This window comes from Chiloscyllium punctatum, chromosome 24, assembly GCF_047496795.1.
Source record: "Chiloscyllium punctatum isolate Juve2018m chromosome 24, sChiPun1.3, whole genome shotgun sequence".
Classification (NCBI taxonomy): domain Eukaryota; kingdom Metazoa; phylum Chordata; class Chondrichthyes; order Orectolobiformes; family Hemiscylliidae; genus Chiloscyllium; species Chiloscyllium punctatum.
In genome coordinates this window covers 81,810,957-81,832,950 of record NC_092762.1, presented here as the reverse complement: position 1 = coordinate 81,832,950, position 21,994 = coordinate 81,810,957, and the positions used below count along the sequence as shown (strand labels likewise).

The window sequence follows — 21,994 nt, the reverse complement described above, 5'->3', positions numbered from 1 at the left end:
TTACTCACCAGAAACCAATAGATATTCATCAGAGTGAGGATAAGCAGCAGAATGTTGAAGAAAAAGTAAAAAGGAATATTGGGAACAGACTGGAGACTGGAGTAACAGGTGGCATACAGCACCTTGAGGGGGAACCAATAAAGTCGGAACCAGAACCTATGAGAGAAAAAAGGGAAAGCGATGCAGAGAAGAAAATTAATGGAACTCGATCATAATCATGAAACTCTCTCAATGTTGAGAGGCAGGAGCCTTCATTTCCATGACGCCAAACATCAGAGAATACAGTAAAACAGTAAACTTTGACACGCGCAGTCACTGTGGCAATGCAAGATACACTGTAGCCAGTCTTAGCACAGAAAGATCCCACAAATGGCAGAATAAAGATAACGACCAGATCATTGGTTTCCATGGCATTTTGGTGAGGGATAGCTATTAGTCAGCACAACAGGATAACCCTCACCCTCTAATAGTGGCCATCATTTGAGCCTGACCTCGGTGGTGGGCAAGTTGTTGGAGGGAATCCTGAGGGACAAGATTTACATGTATTTGGAAAGGCAAGGACTGATTCGGGCTAGTCAACATGGCGTTATGCATGGGAAAGCATGTCTCACAAACTTGATTGAGTTTTTTGAAGAAGTAACAAAGATGATTGATGAGGGCAGAGCAGTAGATGGGATCTATATGGACTTCAGTAAGGTGTTTGACAAGGTTACCCATGGGAGACTGATTAGCAAGGTTAGATCTCATGGAATACAGGGAGAACTAGCCATTTGGATACAGAACTGGCTCAAAGGTAGAAGACAGAGGGTGGTGGTGGAGAGTTGTTTTTCAGACTGGAGGCCTGTGACCAGTGGAGTGCCACAAGGATTGGTGCTGGGTCCTCTACTTTTTGTCATTTACATAAATGATTTGGATGCAAGCATAAGATGTATATTTAGTAGGTTTGCAGATGACACCAAAATTGGAGGTGTAGTGGACAGTGAAGACGGTTACCTCAGATTACAACAGGATCTTGACCAGATGGGCCAATGGGCTGAGAAGTGGCAGATGGAGTTTAATTCAGATAAATGCGAGGTGCTGCATTTTGGGAAAGCAAATCTTAGCAGGACTTATACACCAAATGGTAAGGTCCTAGGGAGTGTTTCTGAACAAAGAGACCTTGTAGTGCAGGTTCATAGCTCCTTGAAAGTGGAGTTGCAGGTAGATAGGATAGTGAAGAAGGCGTTTAGTATGCTTTCCTTTATTGGTCAGAGTACTGAGTACAGGAGTTGGGAGGTCATGTTGCGGCTGTACAGGACATTGCTTAGGCCGCTGTTGGAATATTGCATGCAGTACTGGTCTCCTTTCAATCGGAAAGATGTTGTGAAACTTGAAAGGGTTCAGAAAAGATTTACAAGGATGTTGCCAGGGTTGGAGGATTTGAGCTATAGGGAGAGGCTGAACAGGCTAGGACTGTTTTCCCTGGAGTGTCGGAGGCTGAGGGGTGACCTTATAGAGGTTTCCAAAATCATGAGGGGCATGGATAGGGTAAACAGGCAAAGTCTTCTCCCTGGGGTTGGGGAGTCTAGAACTAGAGGGCATAGGTTTAGGGTGAGAGGGGAAAGATATAAAAGAGACCTAAGGGGCAACCTTTTCATGCAGAGGGTGTACATGTACGGAATGAGCTGCCAGAGGAAGTGGTGGAGGCTGGTACAATTGCAACATTTAAGCGGCATTTGGATGGGTATATGAATAGGAAGGGTTTGGAGGGATACTGGCCGGGTGATGGCAGGTGGGACTAGATTGGGTTCGGATATCTGGTCGGCATGGACGGGTTGGACCGAAGGGTCAGTTTCCATGCTGTACATCTCTATGACTCTATTTACCTGAAATAGGTCCTTGGTTTGTCATCCCATCCAGAGATGGAATGCTAAGTCTATTGCATTTTGGGATTTGAAAGCAGTACAGGTCGCTCTTCTATAACGTGCATTTCGTCAACAGGAATTGGCTGTAACATGATTGGCATATAGGGGACATTGTTTCTAAAGCACAAACCTTTAAAATATATAATGGCTATAACATGAATACATCGCCAACCCTTTAAGTGCTATTTGTATTGTGTGATTCTTGTATAGTGTGGGTTTGCATAGGAACGGAACTATTGGCCATAGAAGAGATATCTGTACAGTATATTAATACAAATCCTTTCTTCCTTCTTCAGCACCCTTTCAAAGATTTCATTCTGCTATTGACCTTCGAAATGCAATTTCCAAGTACCTTAACCTTCTCACTGAGCCTATATGTCAGAACTGACTTAAATTACTGAGCAAAACATGGTGACAGAGTGAAATAGTCTCTTCAGCTAAGAAGGTGGCTGAAGAGAGATTCTGAGGAGGCCACTGTGAGGTGTGGATTTGTAACAAGGGGAAAAGGCTTCCGGGATTATGATCTGGAAGGGAGGAAATGCTTCACAACAGGCAGAAAAGAGGAAAACCAAGGGAACCGCATTTAGAGGCCAGGATCAAAAGGCCAACAAGCATTAACTTGGCAAGAGCTGGAAGAGGGTGCAGAGGCCAGATCCTGAATAATTCACTATTTCCTGCTGAAGGTCTAGTTTCCGTCTTCCTGGAGACACTTTTGGCCATGAAGGAGGGCGAAAATAAAAAGAGAAATCGCCAGGAGAAACCCAGCCATCCGGTTTATCACAAAAACAGAAGCTACTTGAGGGCTTACAGAACTGTTGACTTAAAATCTCCTTCGGTGACTTAGCAACTCTTGGAGGTGAAGGATTAAAACCTGGAGCCATGTATTTACTCATTTATTAACTTTCAACACCGGCATCTCCAAATTCATTTACAGACACTCTCTTTAAATCTGTTCCTGTGCACCTCAATTAATGGCCACCACCTCAGTACATTCCCAATTGTTATATATCATGGTTGAATAACCACTGACCCAAGAATCATCTTTTTGTGTACATGACTCCCCAGCTGTGGATAACTTGCTGTCTGATGTGTTAATAAAACAGTAAACTATTTCACCCATCCCAGTATTCAGTTTGAACACAGTTGATCTGTACCTTAACCCCATTTAGCTCTTTTGCTCCAGGTCCCTTGGAGCTTTACCTAATGACAAACTGCCAGGGTTGGCAACGATGACGAGAAAGACGACATCTAATTTCACTCTGCAATGATCCAATTTGAAAATATCCTGTTATTCTCAACTCTCTCTGCAACCACCTTCCCCACCCCTCCCTCAACCGACCATGGCAGGGAATGGTTCCTTCATTTGTACACCATCAAATCTTCTTCCAGAGTATAAAGGAAGTAGGAGTACACTTAAGAGGGAAATCAGGAGAGCAAAAAAGGGACATGAGATAACTTTCACAAATAGAATTAAGGAGAATCCAAAGAGTTTTTACAAATACATTAAGGACAAAAGGGTAACTAGGGAGAGAATAGGGCCCCTCAAAGATCAGCAAGGTGGCCTTTGTGTGGAGCCACAGAAAATGGGGGAGATACTAAATGAGTATTTTGCATCAGTATTTACTGTGGAATAGGATATGGAAGATATAGACTGTAGGGAAATAGATGGTGACATCTTGCAAAATGTTCAGATTACAGAGGAGGAAGTGCTGAATGTCTTGAAACGGGTAAAGGTGGATAAATCCCCAGGACCTGATCAGGTGTACCCGAGAACTCTGTGGGAAGTTAGAGAAGTGATTGCTGGGCCTCTTGCTGAGATATTTGTATCATCAATAGTCACAGGTGAGGTACCGGAAGACTGGAGGATGGCAAACGTGGTGCCACTGTTTAAGAAGGGCGGTAAAGACAAGCCAGGGAACTATAGACCGGTGAACCTGACCTCGGTGGTGGGCAAGTTGTTGGAGGGAATCCTGAGGGACAGGATGTACATGTATTTGAAAAGGCAAGGACTAATGGTGGAGGGTTGTTTTTCAGACTGGAGGCCTGTGACCAGTGGAGTGCCACAAGGATCGGTGCTGGGTCCTCTACTTTTTGTCATTTACATAAATGATTTGGATGCGAGCATAAGATGTACATTTAGTAGGTTTGCAGATGACACCAAAATTGGAGGTGTAGTGGACAGCGAAGACGGTTACCTCAGATTACAACAGGATCTTGACCAGATGGGCCAATGGGCTGAGAAGTGGCAGATGGAGTTTAATTCAGATAAATGCGAGGAGCTGCATTTTGGGAAAGCAAATCTTAGCAGGACTTATACACCTAATGGTAAGGTCCTAGGGAGTGTTTCTGAACAAAGAGACCTTGTAGTTCAGGTTCATAGCTCCTTGAAAGTGGAGATAGGATAGTGAAGAAGGGGTTTGGTATGCTGTCCTTTATTGGTCAGTGTATTGAGTACAGGAGTTGGGAGGTCATGTTGCAGCTGTACAGGACATTGATTAGGCCACTGTTGGAATATTGCATGCAATTCTGGTCTCCTTCCTATCGGAAAGATGTTGTGAAACCTGAAAGGGTTCAGAAAAGATTTACAAGGATGTTGCCAGGGTTGGAGGATTTGAGCTACAGGGAGAGGCTGAACAGGCTGGGGCTGTTTTCCCTGGAGCGTCGGGGGCTGAGGGGTGACCTTATAGAGGTTTACAAAATCATGAGGGGCATGGATAGGATAAATAGGCAGAGTCTTTTCCCTGGGGTCAGGGAGTCCAGAACTAGAGGGCATAGGTTTAGGGTGAGAGGGGAAAGATATAAAAGACATCTACAGGGCAATTTTTTTCACACAGAGGGTGGTACGTGTATGGAATGAGCTGCCAGAGGATGTGGTGCTGGCTAGAAGAATTGCAACATTTAAAAGGCATCTGGATGGGTATATGAATAGGAAGGGTTTGGAGGGATATGGGCCGGGTGCTGGCAGGTGGGACTAGATTGGGTTGGGATATCTGGTCGGCATGGACGGGTTGGACCGAAGGATCTGTTTCCGTGCTGTACATCTCTATGACTCTATTTTTAAACCTTTGTCTAGGTCACCCCTCAATTGTCTAAACTCAAAAGAGAATACAAGCTAAAGGAGACAACCCATTCTCCTAATTTAACCCATTAAACCCCAAACAGTTCTGCCTACTCTGTGATGCATTCATTCCCAAAGCTAATATATCTTTCCTGATGTTTGGTGGCCAAAACAGAATATAGTTCATAAAGATGGCCAGCAAGGTACAACTTTTCACTCCCTTTATGCTAGGTTCTTTGAGACAAAAGCCAACATTCCATTGCTCCTTGAGATCACTTCTTATAGCTGCACAGTGATCTCTGAACATAGGACACCCAACCCTCTCTGCTCCTATGCAACACTTTTTGACTTGCATTTATATAGCACCTCTAGCAGGGGTGAACACCCCGCACTTTGTATGGAAGGAAAGAGTGAGCAGATGTGGGAGATTTAGCCTGAAGCACCACTGAAGAGATGAAGCAACCCGTCGTGGATAATGGCCAATCGTGGATCTGCTGGGAAGCGTTAGCCAGGAACGGGTGAGTGCAGTTACTTACCAACTTATCGCAAAGGAGCAGCAACCAATGTTGGAAACCACATCATTCAGCTTGTGGCGGACACCAGCTCGGTTTTTAAAGTAAACATTGAGTTTGGTAAATTCCAACAGAATATCATTTGCATCATGCAGGAAGAGAACTAAGATCCCGACATTGTGATACCTGCAAGTGAGAGGAAGATGTAATATATTTGTGGACTTTAGTCATGCTGTAAATCCTTAGTAACCAGTTGTGAAGTTATAGAGTCATAGGCATAGAGTTAAACAGCACAGAAATAGACCTCTGATCAACACTTGAGCTCAAAAACAGGTGATAGGAAGAGGGGTTACAAAAAAAAGTTCCAACTCAGGACGTCATTTTGAACTTTCAGAAGCACAAAACTGGGACACACACATACACACGCACTAACAGTCATCACGGTAGTGGCTGGCCACAGACATCCTGTCTACAAATAAACTTCAAAGGCAATGATTTCCCTGCATGTGTGTGAACAGCTATCACACAGTCTTAACCAAGGTCACTGTCACACCCTTTGTTGGTGCAGTACTGGAGACATACCCCACTAAGAACAGGATCACATGTGAGTGATCTTATATAGCCAAGGGTGGGATTGATGACTCAATCAGATAAGCCAGCTTAAGGTATTGTTTCATACGCCTAGAGACCAGGGTCAGAAAAAGCACATAAAGCAACAGTCCTGAAGGACTGCTGCAAAGAGGAAGTGCAACATGGTCAGTCATTGGAAGTTGTGCAGAGAATTTGTTGTTAGAGTGAGTTTCGATATGTAGGACCTCACAAGGCAACAGGCATTCAGAGAATATGCTAATACTTAGGGAGTGAATAAAGAATTTCCACCTAATATGGAGACTGTCCGCAAAGTTTGGTTCATGCTGTTGACTAGAGTCATACAGTCACAGCAAGTCATGCAGGGTCATACTCACCTCACAATAAAATAGGAAAAAAATGTTCTAACACACTCCTGGCTGATCTCCCACATCGAAACCCTCTGTGAAGTGGCGCTCATCCACAACTCTGTTACCCAAATCTTTTCTCACAGCAAACCCTGATCTCCCCCACGAACAATGTACTCACTTCTCGAATTAGCTCCCACTCAAGCAACACCTTGATTTTAACATTCTCATCCTTGCTTTCAGAATCCTCCATCCTTTTCCCCGATTCTCCTCTCCTCCAGCCCCACCATCCTCCATGATACCCATGCTCTGTGATTTCTGCCCTCTCCAGTTTAATTGCTCAACCAATAGTGGGCACACTTTCAGTTGTCTTGGCCCCAAATTCTGAAATTCCCACAGTCCACCTCACTTCCTTCCTCATACTGATCTAAAATCTCCTGAGGTGACTCAATGTTGCATTTTCTTTTCTAATTCTCCAGTGAGCACCCTCTAAGTAGCCCTAGCCTTCTCTAGACCCAGAAATCTGTTTTGCAAATCTTCAGCGTAACTTTCGACCCCCGGTTTCAGACAACATACTGGACTCATATTAGTAATCAGCCTCAATTTTTCACCCCAAAAACGGATGTTTTATTTCCAACGACCATATTTTAAGGTATAAAAGAATGAGCAGATGATTCGGGCAGTGTAGTGGAAACGTGCAGGAGTTTAAGGCACACCCACTCTTTATAGCTGATCCCAGTACCAATGGTTTGATGTGTTCATAAACACTTTGATGATGGTTGAAAATACTTGTTGTGAAGGAAGGTGAGCACGCAGGCTACAGAATGTGCGTTTTCCCAGGACCAAATCACCCCCACCCCCACCACAACACATCCCCCACCCCACCCCCGGGGACAGTTGTGTTTCACATAGTTGCCTCATTGAATAAACCATCTCACTTCCATTTAATAGGAACCACTGGTATAACTACCTCATCTTGAAATGACCCACGCCATCAGATAACTTTTTTACACAGAGTACCAGTCAACCCCCATTTTCAAGGGGATTTTGAGACTTAAGAGGGTGACTTAGTTGCCAACATCCAAGGTATGTTAAAGGCACTATATAAATGCAATGTTTTGTTCTGCAGGCATTCAGCTCAGTAGATCAAGAGCCTTGTAATTGACTGATTACCTCTAACCCTGCCCACTTCCAGTGGGAGTGATATTTTCACCCCCATTTGTCTATGAACAATATAGTTTAAAGTTTTGGTGCACAGATAGGTCCAAGCAAGAATAAATTATTTTTTGGTGATGTTCCAGGTCTGGATCCTAGGGTTTTCTGAAGGGATCCAGTAACAATGAAAGTTAGTGTGAATTGACCTTTTTGTTTAGCATGTTACAAATTGTCTTCTTTAGGATTTTAATTGATTTAGATTGAGGTGGGTTGCCCTGGCTTTTAAAACATGAGCAGAGATGTCAGAACAGAATGTTGGATGTTGATTGGCCTCAATCCTGCTCAGGAAGACTGAACTCCTCAATGAAAAGATTTACCTTCTCAACTTTGTATTTACAAGCTATCAACCAGGCAAGGAAAACCTCAAGGGAAAGCTGTAACAACACTGAATTAGCACAGTGTGACAGAGGCATGGTCTCTACTGAGTGCTCACTTCACTGGTTACTGCTGTTAAAACATACTATAAATGAGGGTCAACTTGACAAATTGACAAGAGCATGTCAGGAAAATAAAGCAGCAATTGTTTATTTCATACATTTGTATGGGGAGAGAGCTTTAAACACTGTAATGTTTAAAATTCATTCTGGTGGGTTACAGAATACCCTCATAGTTTATAGAGATTACAACACGCATATTACAATTACTGGATTAGTGGTGCTGGAAGAGCACAGCAGTTCAGGCAGCATCCAACGAGCAGCGAAAGTTCGTTGGATGCTGCCTGAACTGCTGTGCTCTTCCAGCACCACTAATCCAGTATTTGGTTTTCAGCATCTGCAGTCATTGTTTTTACCTAAGCATATTACAATACCCACCCTTCAATTGTAATTTGCCCACAGTCTTTCATAGACATGGTCTGTTCTTTTACCTACATTCTGATATTATGGCTTCTACACTATTAGTCTCAACAGCCTGAATGCCTTATTTATTATCCATTTTTCTGTATATCCATTGATTTGTTAACTTTGATTATGTAAATTATTGCTTTGTATATGAAGCTAAAGTTTTAATCCTTAACTAACTTAACCCTTTCATGTACCAAAGTTGCCAATCTTCTCTGTATTATGCTGGAGTTTCCAGTAACTGCAGATTAAAAGGCTGGGTATCATGGCAAACAAACTCCAGGAGAAAAGAAAAATAATAGAAACATTAAAACGCAAAGGCATATTCATTTTACCATTTACTTGAATCAATTTGGGTTTTTCAGTTGTAAAAATGTTGAAGATGGGAGGAAAAAAGGGTTTCACTGTGGGAAGGAAGAACTGATGTGAAGAAACTTCCAGGATTACACTCAACTTGAGCTGATAATGTTAAAACACACACACACATACACACACCCTCTCACTCTCACTCTCACACACACACACACTCTCTTTCACAAATGAACAAACACACAAACAAAGCACACTCACACATGCACACGCAGACATACACCCACCTGAAGGCATAGGAGAAGGCGATTAGAGCCAGTGTTATCACATGATGGACTAACATCACAACAGAGTCCTTCCTCCAGGCATCCATGTACACAGTGGCATAGATAGCATGTCCATAGAAACTGCACTGAGCCAGGTAAGCAATGGCGATATCTTTAGGGACATCAATTGTTGCTTTCCACCCTGAAAGAAGAGCATGCTGGTTAACTCCTTGTGGTATTTCCTGACTGAAATACAATAATCCTCTCTCATTTCCTGCTGGCCTTCACACCAGAGTGTAAGCTAATGGGATAATGATTGTGTCACAAGGCACCAAGGTGACACCAGGGCTCATGCAATTTTTTTCCAAAAGCCACAGTTAAGATGCATTTAAGTTCATTAGAACCAAAAAGACACAGATGAAGGCCACTCTGCCCATTGTATCTGTACAAGCTCTTTGGAAAGATCTATCTCACTCCTCAGTTTTTCTCTAAAACCCTGTCAATCTGTTCCCTTTGCTGTATAAAGCAGTCAGTACCTGAAAGAGTTAACTGACATCACAACGATAAGCTCTACCCATCAAGACATAAAGAAAGGACAGTTCCTAGGAGCAGCTAACCAGAGTCCTGGTGTATATTCTACAAGTTCGCCAGTGTAGTCACCACAATTGCAGAGACTATCTTCTGCCAAAGGTGGCACACTGACATTCTTCCCCACATGACATCATTGGCTTAACTAATGCCAGCAAGGAGGATCAGTCACAGTAAATCTACCAATGATATCCTAAGATAATCTAAAATATTTGGGGCGGTACACTGGCTCAGTGGTTAGCGCTACTGGCTCAATGCGTCGGGGACCTTGGTTCAATTCCACCCTCAGGCAACTGTCTGTATGGATTTTGCATGTTCTCCCCATGTTTGCATGTGTTTCCTCTGGGTGCTCTGGTTTCCTCCCATAGTCCGAAGATGTGCAGGTTAGGGTGGATCAGCCATGGGAAATGAAGGGTTATAAAATTTAGGTGGGTCTGGTAGGGATGCTCTTTGGAGGTTCGGTGTAAATGGCCTGTTCACACTGTAGAGATACTACATCCCTGATCGTCCTGGCAAGGACAGAATTTTACAATAAATTGTTGTAAAGTTGAATGCCCCTCTTTAAGTACAAATCCAGCAGCTTTTTGAAAATTCCAGTGGCATTGATTTCCACTACCACTGAAAGCACAGACTTTCAGACCTTAAAAACACATCATCAAAAAGAACAGATTTTTCCTCATGACGCCTTTTATTTTTTTTGCCAATTACTTTAAATCTGTGGCCCTTAATTACTAACACATTCACCATTGGACACAGTTTATTCTTACTTGTTCTATGAAAACCACTCCAGTTAGGGAGGTGGTGGTGTTTGGATTACTAATCTGGAAATCCCCAGTTAACATTCTGGGAAAATGCGTTCAAATCCCCCTGTCGCAGGCAGTGAAATTTGAATTCAACAAAAAGCTAGCCAATAGCAACCATGTATAACTGTCAATTGTCATGAAGACCCATCAAACTCACTCTTGTTCTTTCAGGAAGGAAATCAGTCATCCCTACGTGCTCTGGCCTAAATGCAGACTCCAGACCTACAGCAATGTGGTGGATTCTTAACAGCCCATTGGGCAATTGAGGATGAGCAAGAAATGCTGACCTAGCCAGCAACACCTACATCCCATGAACAGATTTTTAAACATTATAGGTCATTGAATCCCTACCGTGTGGAAGCAGGCCATTCAGCCCACACGGTCTCTCCAAAAGAGCCTCCGACCCAGACCCAGACCCTATCCCTGTAACCTTCCATTTCCAATGGTCAATCCACTTAACTTACACATCTTTGGACTGTGGGAAGAAACCAGAGCACCCGGAGGAAAATTCACATAGACAGTCACCCAAGGTTAGAATTAAACCTGGGTCCCTGGCGCCATGAGGCAGCAGTGCTGACCACTGAGCCAGTGTCACTCCTATCAATTCATCCTTAACTTTTTCCACTCTGTAGAAAGCAATTACACCTTCTCCAGTCACCACACAGAACTAAAGTCTTGAATTGCTGGTGTCAGCCTGGTGCAAAGCTTCACATCAAGGGTTAGGATTTGTATAAACAGACCATAAGTGCCTTCAGTGTTTTTATCTAAACTTCACTCATTGTTAAAATACACTCACAGTTACAGAGCAAGGCAGGACTAGAGTAAGTGGAGGCATTCCCTGCTGTTTAACAGCTTGCTCTCAGTTTCAAATAACGTCACAAGATATTCTGAAAACACGTAACCTTGGAAGCACAACAGTAGGTCAGTCAGCACCTGTGGACAAAATGGGCAATCTAAAGCCTTTGTCAGAACTGGAAAAGAGTGAAATGAACAAGGATTTAAATTGGGATTTAAATCCCTATTTAATCAGAGCTGACTGGAGAAAGAGAGGGAGAGAATTCCTCCTCACCCATACCAAACAGCATGCATAAACTCCCTCTCTCACACACACACCTTTCCAGTCCCAAACACCTTTCACATGCACACGATTAGTTTGCACAGATGAGCTCGACATTAGAGGAGGAAGATTATAATTTAAAAAAAAGAGTTGAGGTCACAATAGGAAAGACTGTGGTATGGTTGAGGGCAGGGTGAAAGGAGATGGATAGTTTATGAAACAACTCACCTGTTGAATATTGTTGAATTCATTGAATTTTGCATCAATGTTATGGCGTGACTGCAATGTTTTCAGAACATGATAAATCGGAGTAGGCCATTCAGCCCCTCAAGCCTGCCTCACCAACCTACTGATCTGCCCCAGGCCTCGACTCTTCTTCCATGCCAGCACCTCATAAATCTTTGGATTATCAAGAAGTTGAAGGTTATCTGCTTCCTCTTTAAATGCTTTCAGTGATCTAGCCTCCATAACATTTTGTCAGTTGTTCTCTTCCAGTTTACAATTTGGCTCACATTACCACTTTCTGTCTCACTCCATCTTTTTTGTGCTTCACTTCAATATTTCACCATTTCCCACCTCCAGCTTTTCCTTTTATTGAAAATTAGATAATGTCACCCACAATCCATCCACATTTCACATTTCCTCCCCATTCTCTACCACATTAACACTCGCAGCTTCAAGAAAGGAACAGTGGGACAAATAGGCAAAGCATTTAAAATGGAGGAATTCATAATGATTCCTTTGTGATGGGTCCATCTTAATTTGTGGAACCTGGTGGTTAGTTCAGATATTCCACACTTCCTAACACTTTTCTATAGCGCTTCTATGACCTCAAGATGTGTCAAACAAACATGATTCAGGGTAGTACAAGGGACTGGGTTCTTAGGGGCCTGGTGTAACTAGGTAGGGGAGGCCTAGATGGGGAAGCGACATAGGGGCCTAAGTCAGGAACAGCTCTGGGGTCTATGATTTCTATCCCTGCCCCTGTGACTAATGAGGTATGTTTGAAGCATAGTCAATGTGGGAAATATGACATTCAGCAAACTCTCACAAACAGCAGTGTGATAACGGCCAGATCATCTGTTTTAGTGAGGTTAATTGAGGAATAAACATTATCCAAATGTCTTTTAAATGTTGTAACTGTACCCCATCCACCACTTCCTCTGTTCATTCCACACACGAACCAACTCTCTTTAAAAAAAAATTGCCATCATGTCTTTTTAAAATCTTTCTTCTCTTTCCTTAAAAATATGCCCCCTAGTATTAAAATCCCCCACTCTAGGGAAAAGACACCTGCCATTCACCTTTCTTATATCTCTCATGATTTTATAAACCTCTATAATGTCACCCCTCAACCCCCTACACTGCAGTGAAAAGGTCCTAGCCTATCCAGCCTATCCTTATAACTCAAATCTTCCATTCCCAGTAACATCCTGGTAAATCTCTCCTGAACCTTCCTCAATGCTGTGCCATGGCTTCATTGAAATCTGCCTGAGGAGTCAGAATGCACCTCAATTTAATTTAATTCTCATCGGAAAGATGGAGCCTGCGACACTGCGGCACCCCCTTAGCAGGGCACCGCAGTGTTAGCTGGAACACTCAAAAAAAACCAAAGTGCTCGAAAGCTGTTGGAATGCGGCTTGAACTGTGAGCGTGTGACCAAGAGGGGACGGTATTCTGAGACATGGTGCACATGAAGGTATGCTTGTGCGTTTAAACAAACAGAAGCAAAAGTGGTGAACCAATGGACTGGGAAAGCTCTGGAAATTAACAAATGAACACAGAAAGTAAAGCAGTGGAAAATGAAGAAGGGGTAGAAATTATGAGAGTTAACAACAAACAGTTTTTTCCAAATACTTCAGAGAAAAATGGCCAAGTATCAGCTCAGTTATGAGATTATGAGAACACTAGACTCATTCCTGGAATAAGAGAGTTGTCGTATGAGGAGAGATTTATATGAATGGACCTCACTCATTGAAAACAAATAAAGTTTTTTGAGGGTTTCAAAGGATGGGTGATAATTAATCCTTTCACCTGATCAAAGTGTCCAAAACTTTGGGTGTCTCACAGTCTCAGGATAAGAGATCATCTGAGCATAGGAATTAGGAGTGGGAGTAGGCAATTCAGGCATTCGAGCCTACTCTGCCATTTACCATGGTCATGGCTGATCTTAATCTGGTCTGACATTTGGGACTTGTGCTGAAGAGAAATTTCTTGCAAATCTTTGGAATTCATTATACCAGAAGCTGTGAATGCTCAGGGGTCGTTTAATAATATGACCATCACCTTAAACATTCACTCCTACCACCACCAACTGCAGTAATGTACTCCATCAGGCACTACAGTAACTTATCAAGGCTCCTCAAACATCACCTTCCAAACCCATGACTACTTCCACCTGGAAGGACAAGTGCAGCAGATACATGGGTACACCATTCCCTGCAAATTCCCTGCCAAGCCACTCACTATCCTGATCTGGAAATATATCATCATTTCTTCATTGTCACTGGGTCAAAATCCTGGAATTCTCTCCCTTAGGGCATTGTGGGTCAACCTCCAGCACATGGACTGCAGTGGTTTAAGAAGGCAGTTCACCCTCACCTTCTCAAGGAAAACAAGGGATTGGGGAATAAAGCTGACATAACCAACAACTTCCACATCCTCTGAATAAATCAAAAGATTAAAGACTGAGGTCAATAGGTTTTTAGTCCTAAGAAATCAAGGGATGGCGAGAGGATGCGAAAGCAGACAGCAACAACTAGGAGAAAGTGATGACTGCAGATGCTGGAGATCAGAGTCAAAGAATGTGGTGCTGGAAAAGCATAGCAGGTCAGGCAGCATCTGAGGAGCAGGAGAGTCAATGTTTCGCCTGATTCTCCTGGGCCTCGAATGCTGCCTGACCAGCTGTGCTTTTCCAGCACCACACACTTTGACTCTCAGCAACAATTGTATTGAACAGCACAACATGTTCAAGGAGCTATACACGGGCCACTGCTTGAATTTCTCATGTTATGTAACGTCAAATTTTGTCATTATCTGCCACTGCATGCATTGAATTCAGTCAAGCTAAAACTGGCAGCATTGATGACAGCCCTAAGTTAACTTGGCTCCGCTACAACACTCTCTCTCACAATAATGCTCATTCACATTAAGCAATTCAAACGATGCACTGTTGCTGCATTATCTGAAATTCAGCACAAATCTCCGACTTGGATTTCAGGCCTTAACAGGTTAACTTGATTAAAAATATTAGGATCTAATCATTCAACATTTAAACCTCAAATAGTTATTTATATTAATTTTTGTTCATGTTTTGTATTCTGTCACTTAATCCTTTGGAAGTGGACTCATTTGACAATATCAGAGGTTTCCCAGCTCATTTATCTCTATCTTTAAATTTGAAGATTCAGGAATTTTTTCCACAGAAGCTCTTCATCTGGCAGGAGGGTCAGTAAGGTAAAAACAATGACTGCAGATGCTGGAAATCAGATTCTGGATTAGTGGTGCTGGAAGAGCACAGCAGTTCAGGCAGCATCCAACGAGCAGCGAAATCGACGTTTCGGGCAAAAGCACTTCATCAGGAATAAATGAACCAGGGGGTACACATGTATGGTAATTGCAAAAACAAACCAGTCAGTTGTTGTGATCAAGAATACAATGCATGAAAATGCAATGAAATGAGATACAGTCGTAATGTACAAAAGGACCTGGATAAATACTTAAAAGGATTAATTGCAGAGTTACAGAGAACTGGCAGGTTGGGGGTGGAGAGTGCTATACTAACTGAAGAGCCTGTTCAAAGAGCTGGCATGGGCAGAATGAGCCACACACACCTCTTTGCCCATGTATTGTCAGAGCACACACACACCCCTGATGGTTATCCATCTGGTTACAGCTCAGCTTAATAAAGAAATCCTCCTAATGCTTCGAGTCCTTAAATCTCTCCTGACCTAGCCGATCACAGCCCACAGCGCAGCACTGCGTACCATCCACAAGATACGCTGCAGAAGTTCATCAAGGCTCCTTCAACAGCACCTTCCAAACCCACAACCACTTCCATCTAGAAGGACAAGGGCAACAGATATACAGGGAACACCACCAAACTGCAAGCCACTCACCATCCTGACTTGGAAATATATTGCAGTTCCTTCACCGTCGCTGGGTCAAAATTCTGGAATTCCCTATGGGGCTACCTAACGCACGCGGACTGCAGTGGTTCAAGAAGTTAGTTCACTTAAGGGCAAGGCAATAATAAATGCTGGCCTAGCTAGTGATGCCAAGATCCCCTGAACAAACGGAATAAAGCACCACTGCTATGGACACGCGGGATTCTTACTCCTGGTCACCATTTGGTGCCCTCTGCTTCAAAACGCATGCGTGCGCAAATCCCTCTGCCCTGGGCACCTTTCCAATGCTGCCTTCCTCTACTCTCCAGGGATTAGCAACTCACTGGCTGCTGATTTACAGGCATGAAGCCCCAACTTTTCACACCTGATGATGTGGAATATTGACACACAGTGTGCCAACAGGCACGTTTTAAAAAGATACAAGCCTGCAAAAGGTTAGGTGCCCACAGTGAGAGGTGACTGTAGCTCGAATAACAGTAAACCAGCACCGGTACCAAATACTCCACGCATCTGAAATATCTCAGTCACTACAAATGAAGATTTGGAGATGCCGGTGTTGGACTGGGGTGTACAAAGTTAAAAATCACACAACACCAGGTTGTAGTCTAACAGGTTTATTTGGAAGCACTAGCTTTTCGAGCATTGCTCCTTCATCAGGTGGTTGTATATAAACTTACACTCAAAGTTTTGTGAGAAGATTTGTAGCTTGGGCGCTCGTTGTTGTGGTTTTGTTCGCCGAGCTGGGAATTTGTGTTGCAGACGTTTCGTCCCCTGTCTAGGTGACATCCTCGGTGCTTGGGAGCCTCCTGTGAAGCGCTTCTGTGATCTTTCCTCCGGCATTTATAGTGGCCTGTCTCTGCCGCTTCCGGTTGTCAGTTCCAGCTGTCCATTGCAGTGGTCGGTATATTGGGTCCAGATCAATGTGCTTAATGATTGAATCTGTGGATGAGTGTCATGCCTCTAGGAATTCCCTGGCTGTTCTCTGTTTGGCTTGTCCTATAATAGTAGTGTTGCCCCAGTCGAACTCATGTTGCTTGTCATCTGCATGTGTGGCTACTAAGGATAGGTGGTCATCCGTTTCGTGGCTAGTTGGTGTTCGTGGATGCGGATCGTTAGCTGTCTTCCTGTTTGTCCTATGTAGTGTTTTGTGCAGTCCTTGCATGGGATTTTGTACACTACATTGGGTTTGCTCATGCTGGGTGTTGGGTCCTTCGTTCTGGTGAGTTATTGTCTGAGAGTGGCTGTTGGTTTGTGTGCTATTATGAGTCCTAGTGGTCGCAGTAGTCTGGCTGTCAGTTCGGAAATGCTCTTGATATATGGTAGTGTGGCTAGTCCTTTGGGTTGCGGCACACCCTTATTCCGTTGTCGTTCCCTTAGGCATCTGTTGATGAAATTTTGCAGGTATCCATTTTTGGCAAATACATTGTAGAGGTGTTCTTCTTCCTCTTTCTGCAGTTCTGGTGTACTGCAGTGTGTTGTGGCCCTTTTGAACAGTATCTTGATGCAACCTCTTTTGTGTGTGTTGGGGTGGTTGCTTTTGTAGTTTAGGACTTGGTCTAAATCAAGTATACAGGAAAGCCACACACACACAGACCAAGTCCTGAACTACGAAAGCAACCACCCCAACACACACAAAAGAGGTTGCATCAAGACACTGTTCAAAAGGGCCACAACAAACTGCAGCACACCAGAACTGCAGAAAGAGGAAGAAGAACACCTCTACAATGTATTTGCCAAAAATGGATACCCACGCAATTTCATCAACAGATGCCTAAGGGAACAACAACGGAATAAGGGTGTGCCGCAACCCAAAGGACTAGCCACACTACCATATATCAAGAGCATTTCCAAACTGACAGCCAGACTACTGCGACCACTAGGACTCATAACAGCACACAAACCAACAGCCACTCTCGGACAACAACTCACCAGAACGAAGGACCCAATACCCAGCATGAGCAAAACCAATGTAGTGTACAAAATCCCATCAAGGACTGCACAAAACACTACATAGGACAAACAGGAAGGCAGCTAGCTACCCGCATCCATGAACACCAACTAGCCACGAAACGACACGACCAGCTATCCTTCGTAGCCACACACTCAGATGACAAGCAACATGAGTTCGACTGGGACAACACTACTATTATAGGACAAGCCAAACAGAGAACAGCTAGGGAATTTCTAGAGGCATGGCACTCATCCACAGATTCAATCAATAAGCACATCGACTTGGTCCCAATATACCGACCACTGCAGCGGACAGCTGGAACTGACAACCAGAAGCGGCAGATTCAAACCACTACAAATGCCAGAGGAAAGATCACAGAAGCGCTTCACAGGAGGCTCCCAAGCACTGAGGATGTCACCTAGACAGGGGACAAAACATCTGCAACACAAATTCCCAGCTCGGTGAACAGAACCACAACAATAAACTTATACTCCACAATCACCTGATGGAAGGGGCAGTGCTCCAAAAACTAGTGCTTCCAAATAACCTGCTGGACTATAACCTGGTGTTGTGTGATTTTTAACTATAAATTAATCTTGAAATAGGGCTCCTTAATCACTGATCAAAGACACAACACAACGAGCTTCTTCAATATGGAACCCATCCCTGCATTGCAAGTAAAAGATAGGCTTGCCTTTCGATAATTTTGCAATCAATAAAACCAAATTCAATAAAACTTAAACTGCAACCCTATAAAGGTCACCATAGCAACCATCAAATCACAAAGGGAACTTAAAGAATTGTCAATGAAAACAACATTTTTAGGGATGATGTGCCCACTGATCGCACAAGACCTGAAGCTTGCCACCACACATTGGTGTCCCTTGGAGATGGAGCCCGCAATGTGCGGATATAACCGCTGAATAGAGGCAGGGGCTGGCCTTTCCGGTGTACCTTGCATGATCTCAGGCCACCCTCAAGCCTGTTGTAGGTGATTAGTACTTTTGAATGTAGTCCCTGCTGCAATTTAGAAAATGTAACACCCAAATTGAGCAGAGCAAGACCCACGATGAGGTAAACACCAGATTATTTGATCCCAAGCCAGGGTGATGCAGAAATAGATTACATTCAATCACTTTGCACACAGAGTACTGAAAATATCTTCTTTAAAAGATCAGCCCTTGGGATATGGGCATTCCAAAGAAGGTTTGTCTATCACAAATTGTCCTTGAGAAAGTGGTGGGGACCCTCTTGTTTAGCCACTGCAGTCCATATGGTGAGTAGGCTCCCCTAATCCTGTACAGCCTGGTGTTCAAATATATGAACTCAGTGACAATGAAGTAATGATGATAAATATCCAAGTGGGATGTGTGTGACTTAAAGGCAATGGTGTTCCCAAGGACCTGCTATCCCTGACCTTTCAAGTGGAGGAGGTCCCAGGTTTGGGAGGGTGGAATTAATGGATCAAGATAGATTCGAAACAATGCGGAAAGAGGTTATTTGACCCTTCAAGCCTGCACTGTCCACCTGAGGAGCATCCTACCCAGACCCCTATAACCCCACATTTACCGTGGGGCAATTTAGAATGGTCAATCCACCTAACCTGCACATCTTTGGACTGTGGGAGGAAACCAGATCACCCAGAGGAAACCCAAACAGTTATGGGGAGAACATGCAAACTCCATAGTCACCCAAGGGTGGAAGTGAACCTGGGTAGCTGGTGCTGTGAGGCAGCAATGCTAACTACTGAGCCACCGTGCCATAGATGTGAAGGTAAATATTTGTGGAAACAGGACAATTTTCAGTCATTTATTTTCAGGACAAATCAGAGAAATGTGAAGCATTTCCTGGTCTTTCCCCTCCCTCTGTTGCCTTGTACTTGGTCCTCACTGAGTCCTTGAACTGATTCCCCCTCCTGATTACATCCCCTCCCCCTCAGCTTCTCCCAGTCAGTACTTTGGTTCACTGGGTATAATACTGTGCGTGGTGCAGTCTCCTGAAGGGTGTTGCATTGTGGAGTGAGGCCAGTGCTCTCTAGAAGGGGAAAGGGTCATGTTTAACCTTCTTTTGTTGCACAGTTTGTCAGTATGATGGTCATTGTGCAAAGATCTTATAGAGAGCTCAGTTGTGCCCACAACACTGCCAACACTAACAAAACTAAACCATCCACAACAACTCATTTGACAAGACATAAAGATTCATGATTTAGCAGCAAGCAGACTGACAAAGAACAACACTTCACTGACAGTACACAATGATTCATTAATAGGGTATCGAAAACATTTCACTTCCTAACAAGCTGAGGGACACGGGAGGAGCTGAAAGCTAGAAAAGACTGGACTATGAGGAATATTAGTCTTTATATCAAATCCTTCTCATTATCAGCATCTCAAACAGGATCTGTAATTATATTTAAGTGTTGGCCTTTACAATGTGGGCAAACATGATAGTCACTTGGCACACAGCAAAATCTCACAAGGTGCATTGAGCTGAATGACCACTTAATTTATTTTCTGGTGAATGACTTTGCTTAAAGGGAGGGATGCAGGGCAGGACACTGAAATCTTCCACCTCTTCTTCAAATACTGAAATGGAATTATAAACATAGACACTGTGCTCTGACATCCCCTTTGCAGTATTACACTCACGAGACATGGTCCTGTCAGCAGAGGCCAACGTTCTGGGGACATCGGTTAAACCCCATCATGGTAATTGGTGATATTTTAATTCAATAAAAATCTGCAGTTAAAAAGCTAACCTAATAATAAAATTCTCAAAGTTTCCTTAGACAGTACCTTCAAGATCCATAACCAGTCCCATATCGAAGGATAAGAGAAGCAAATGCTTGGGGACACCAATGCCTGTTCCTCGCCAAGGCACTCACCATTCTGACTTGAAAATATAATCATTGTTCCGCTACTGCGTCAACATTGCAGAAGCCTTCCATACCAGGTTCGTGAATGGCCCTGCACCAAACGGACTGCAGCAGTTCAAAAGGCCAGCTCAGCACGTCCTCCTCCAGGGTACTAGGGATGTAATAAACCCTAAAAAGCCTGTACAAGTTCCCTTGGTAACAGGAAAAGGCCTTGCCCAGCTGGAACTCATCACCTGAGCCTTTTCTAAAGCAGAACCTGGGCCCTCTTATGGTGCAGTTGCAGTGTCCCTTCCCCTGGAGCAGGAGGTCTAGGTTCAAGTCCCACCTGTTCCAGAGGTGTGTAATAACATCACTGAACAGATTGATTAGAAAAATAGGTTAAATAAAAAAAAACTAAAGTAGACCCAGCAGGTGATCACTGGTGGTGGTTAATAGTTAAAAACAAAAAAAAACTCAGTGATTTGGCAGTTGGAAAGTCATTCGGTTGTGTGTGATAACACTTTCAGATATTAAAAAATGCAGACCTAGGATGTAAAAGAATATTAAAAAAAGTTGACCCAGGGATGGATCTGTAACTCTGCCGTACGTACACCATGAGTAGTGGCTGTATTTTGGTGTTCAGCAATGAACAATGTTCAGCAATGAACAATATTCCTCTCCATTCAGGCTTCCTGAGTTATTATGGGATGGGTAATAAATATTGGCCTAGCCAGCCATACTCACATCCAGTGAATAAATAACAATGAGTAAAACTGCATTAAAGAACATGAACCTGCTATGTCTGTCCTCATCCTGCATTGAGGCCTGATCCCACGTCTTCTATCTAAGAGGCAAGAGTTCTACTGAACCCAACTAACGTACCAAAGCTAACAGCCAATGGCAACTTCTGCTCACTCTAGAGTTTTATTTTTTAAAAACAGTACATGTTTTTCCATCATATCTGATCCTTTGCATTCTGTACAACAAGGGTTTACATTTATATAGCACTTTTAAACATAGTGGTAGCAAATTAAGTCTAACATTAACAGATGTTAGGGACAGAGAAGCAACATTTAGTTGAAGAAGTCAGCTTCAATGAGGAGACAGAAGTTCACAGCAGGAGATTCCAGAGTTCAAGACCCAAGCTTTTGACAGGTCAGCCTCCAGTGCTGGAACAAAGGAAATCAAGGCCATGCAAGAGACTAGGATTGGAGGAGAGGAGAGATCTTGGAGGCTTTTAGGAGCAGACGAGCCAAACCTTCAAAACCACTCTTTCGCTCTTCAAGATTAGTTAACGATCGTTTAATTAGCATTGTTCAGCCATGAGAACTAAAGGTAGTCTTTGTGATGATGATCATGAAACTATCAACTGTTGTTTAAAGCCACCTGTTTCATTATTGTCCTTTAGGGAAGGAAATCTCACCCAGTCTGGCCTACATGTGACTCCAGACTCTTAAATATGAAATACCCTCCGAAATGGCCTAGCAAGCCATTCAATCCAAAGGCAATTAGAGCTAGATAATAAATACCGGTCTTTCCAGAAACCCCCACATGAAAGAATAATAAAACTGGAGAA

General features: G+C 43.4%; 1 protein-coding gene across 1 annotated transcript in view; it reads right to left on the bottom strand.

The window, feature by feature from the left end:
- Positions 1 to 21,994, bottom strand: part of cers1 (ceramide synthase 1) — a 58,754-nt gene that overhangs the window by 9,728 nt on the left and 27,032 nt on the right. Inside the window, exons 3-5 of the mRNA XM_072594308.1 lie at positions 9,060 to 9,240; positions 5,499 to 5,660; positions 9 to 156 (exon numbers count right to left, since the gene is read on the bottom strand). Coding sequence (XP_072450409.1) covers positions 9 to 156; positions 5,499 to 5,660; positions 9,060 to 9,240 — 491 coding nt within the window. The remainder of the gene's footprint in view (positions 1 to 8; positions 157 to 5,498; positions 5,661 to 9,059; positions 9,241 to 21,994) is intronic.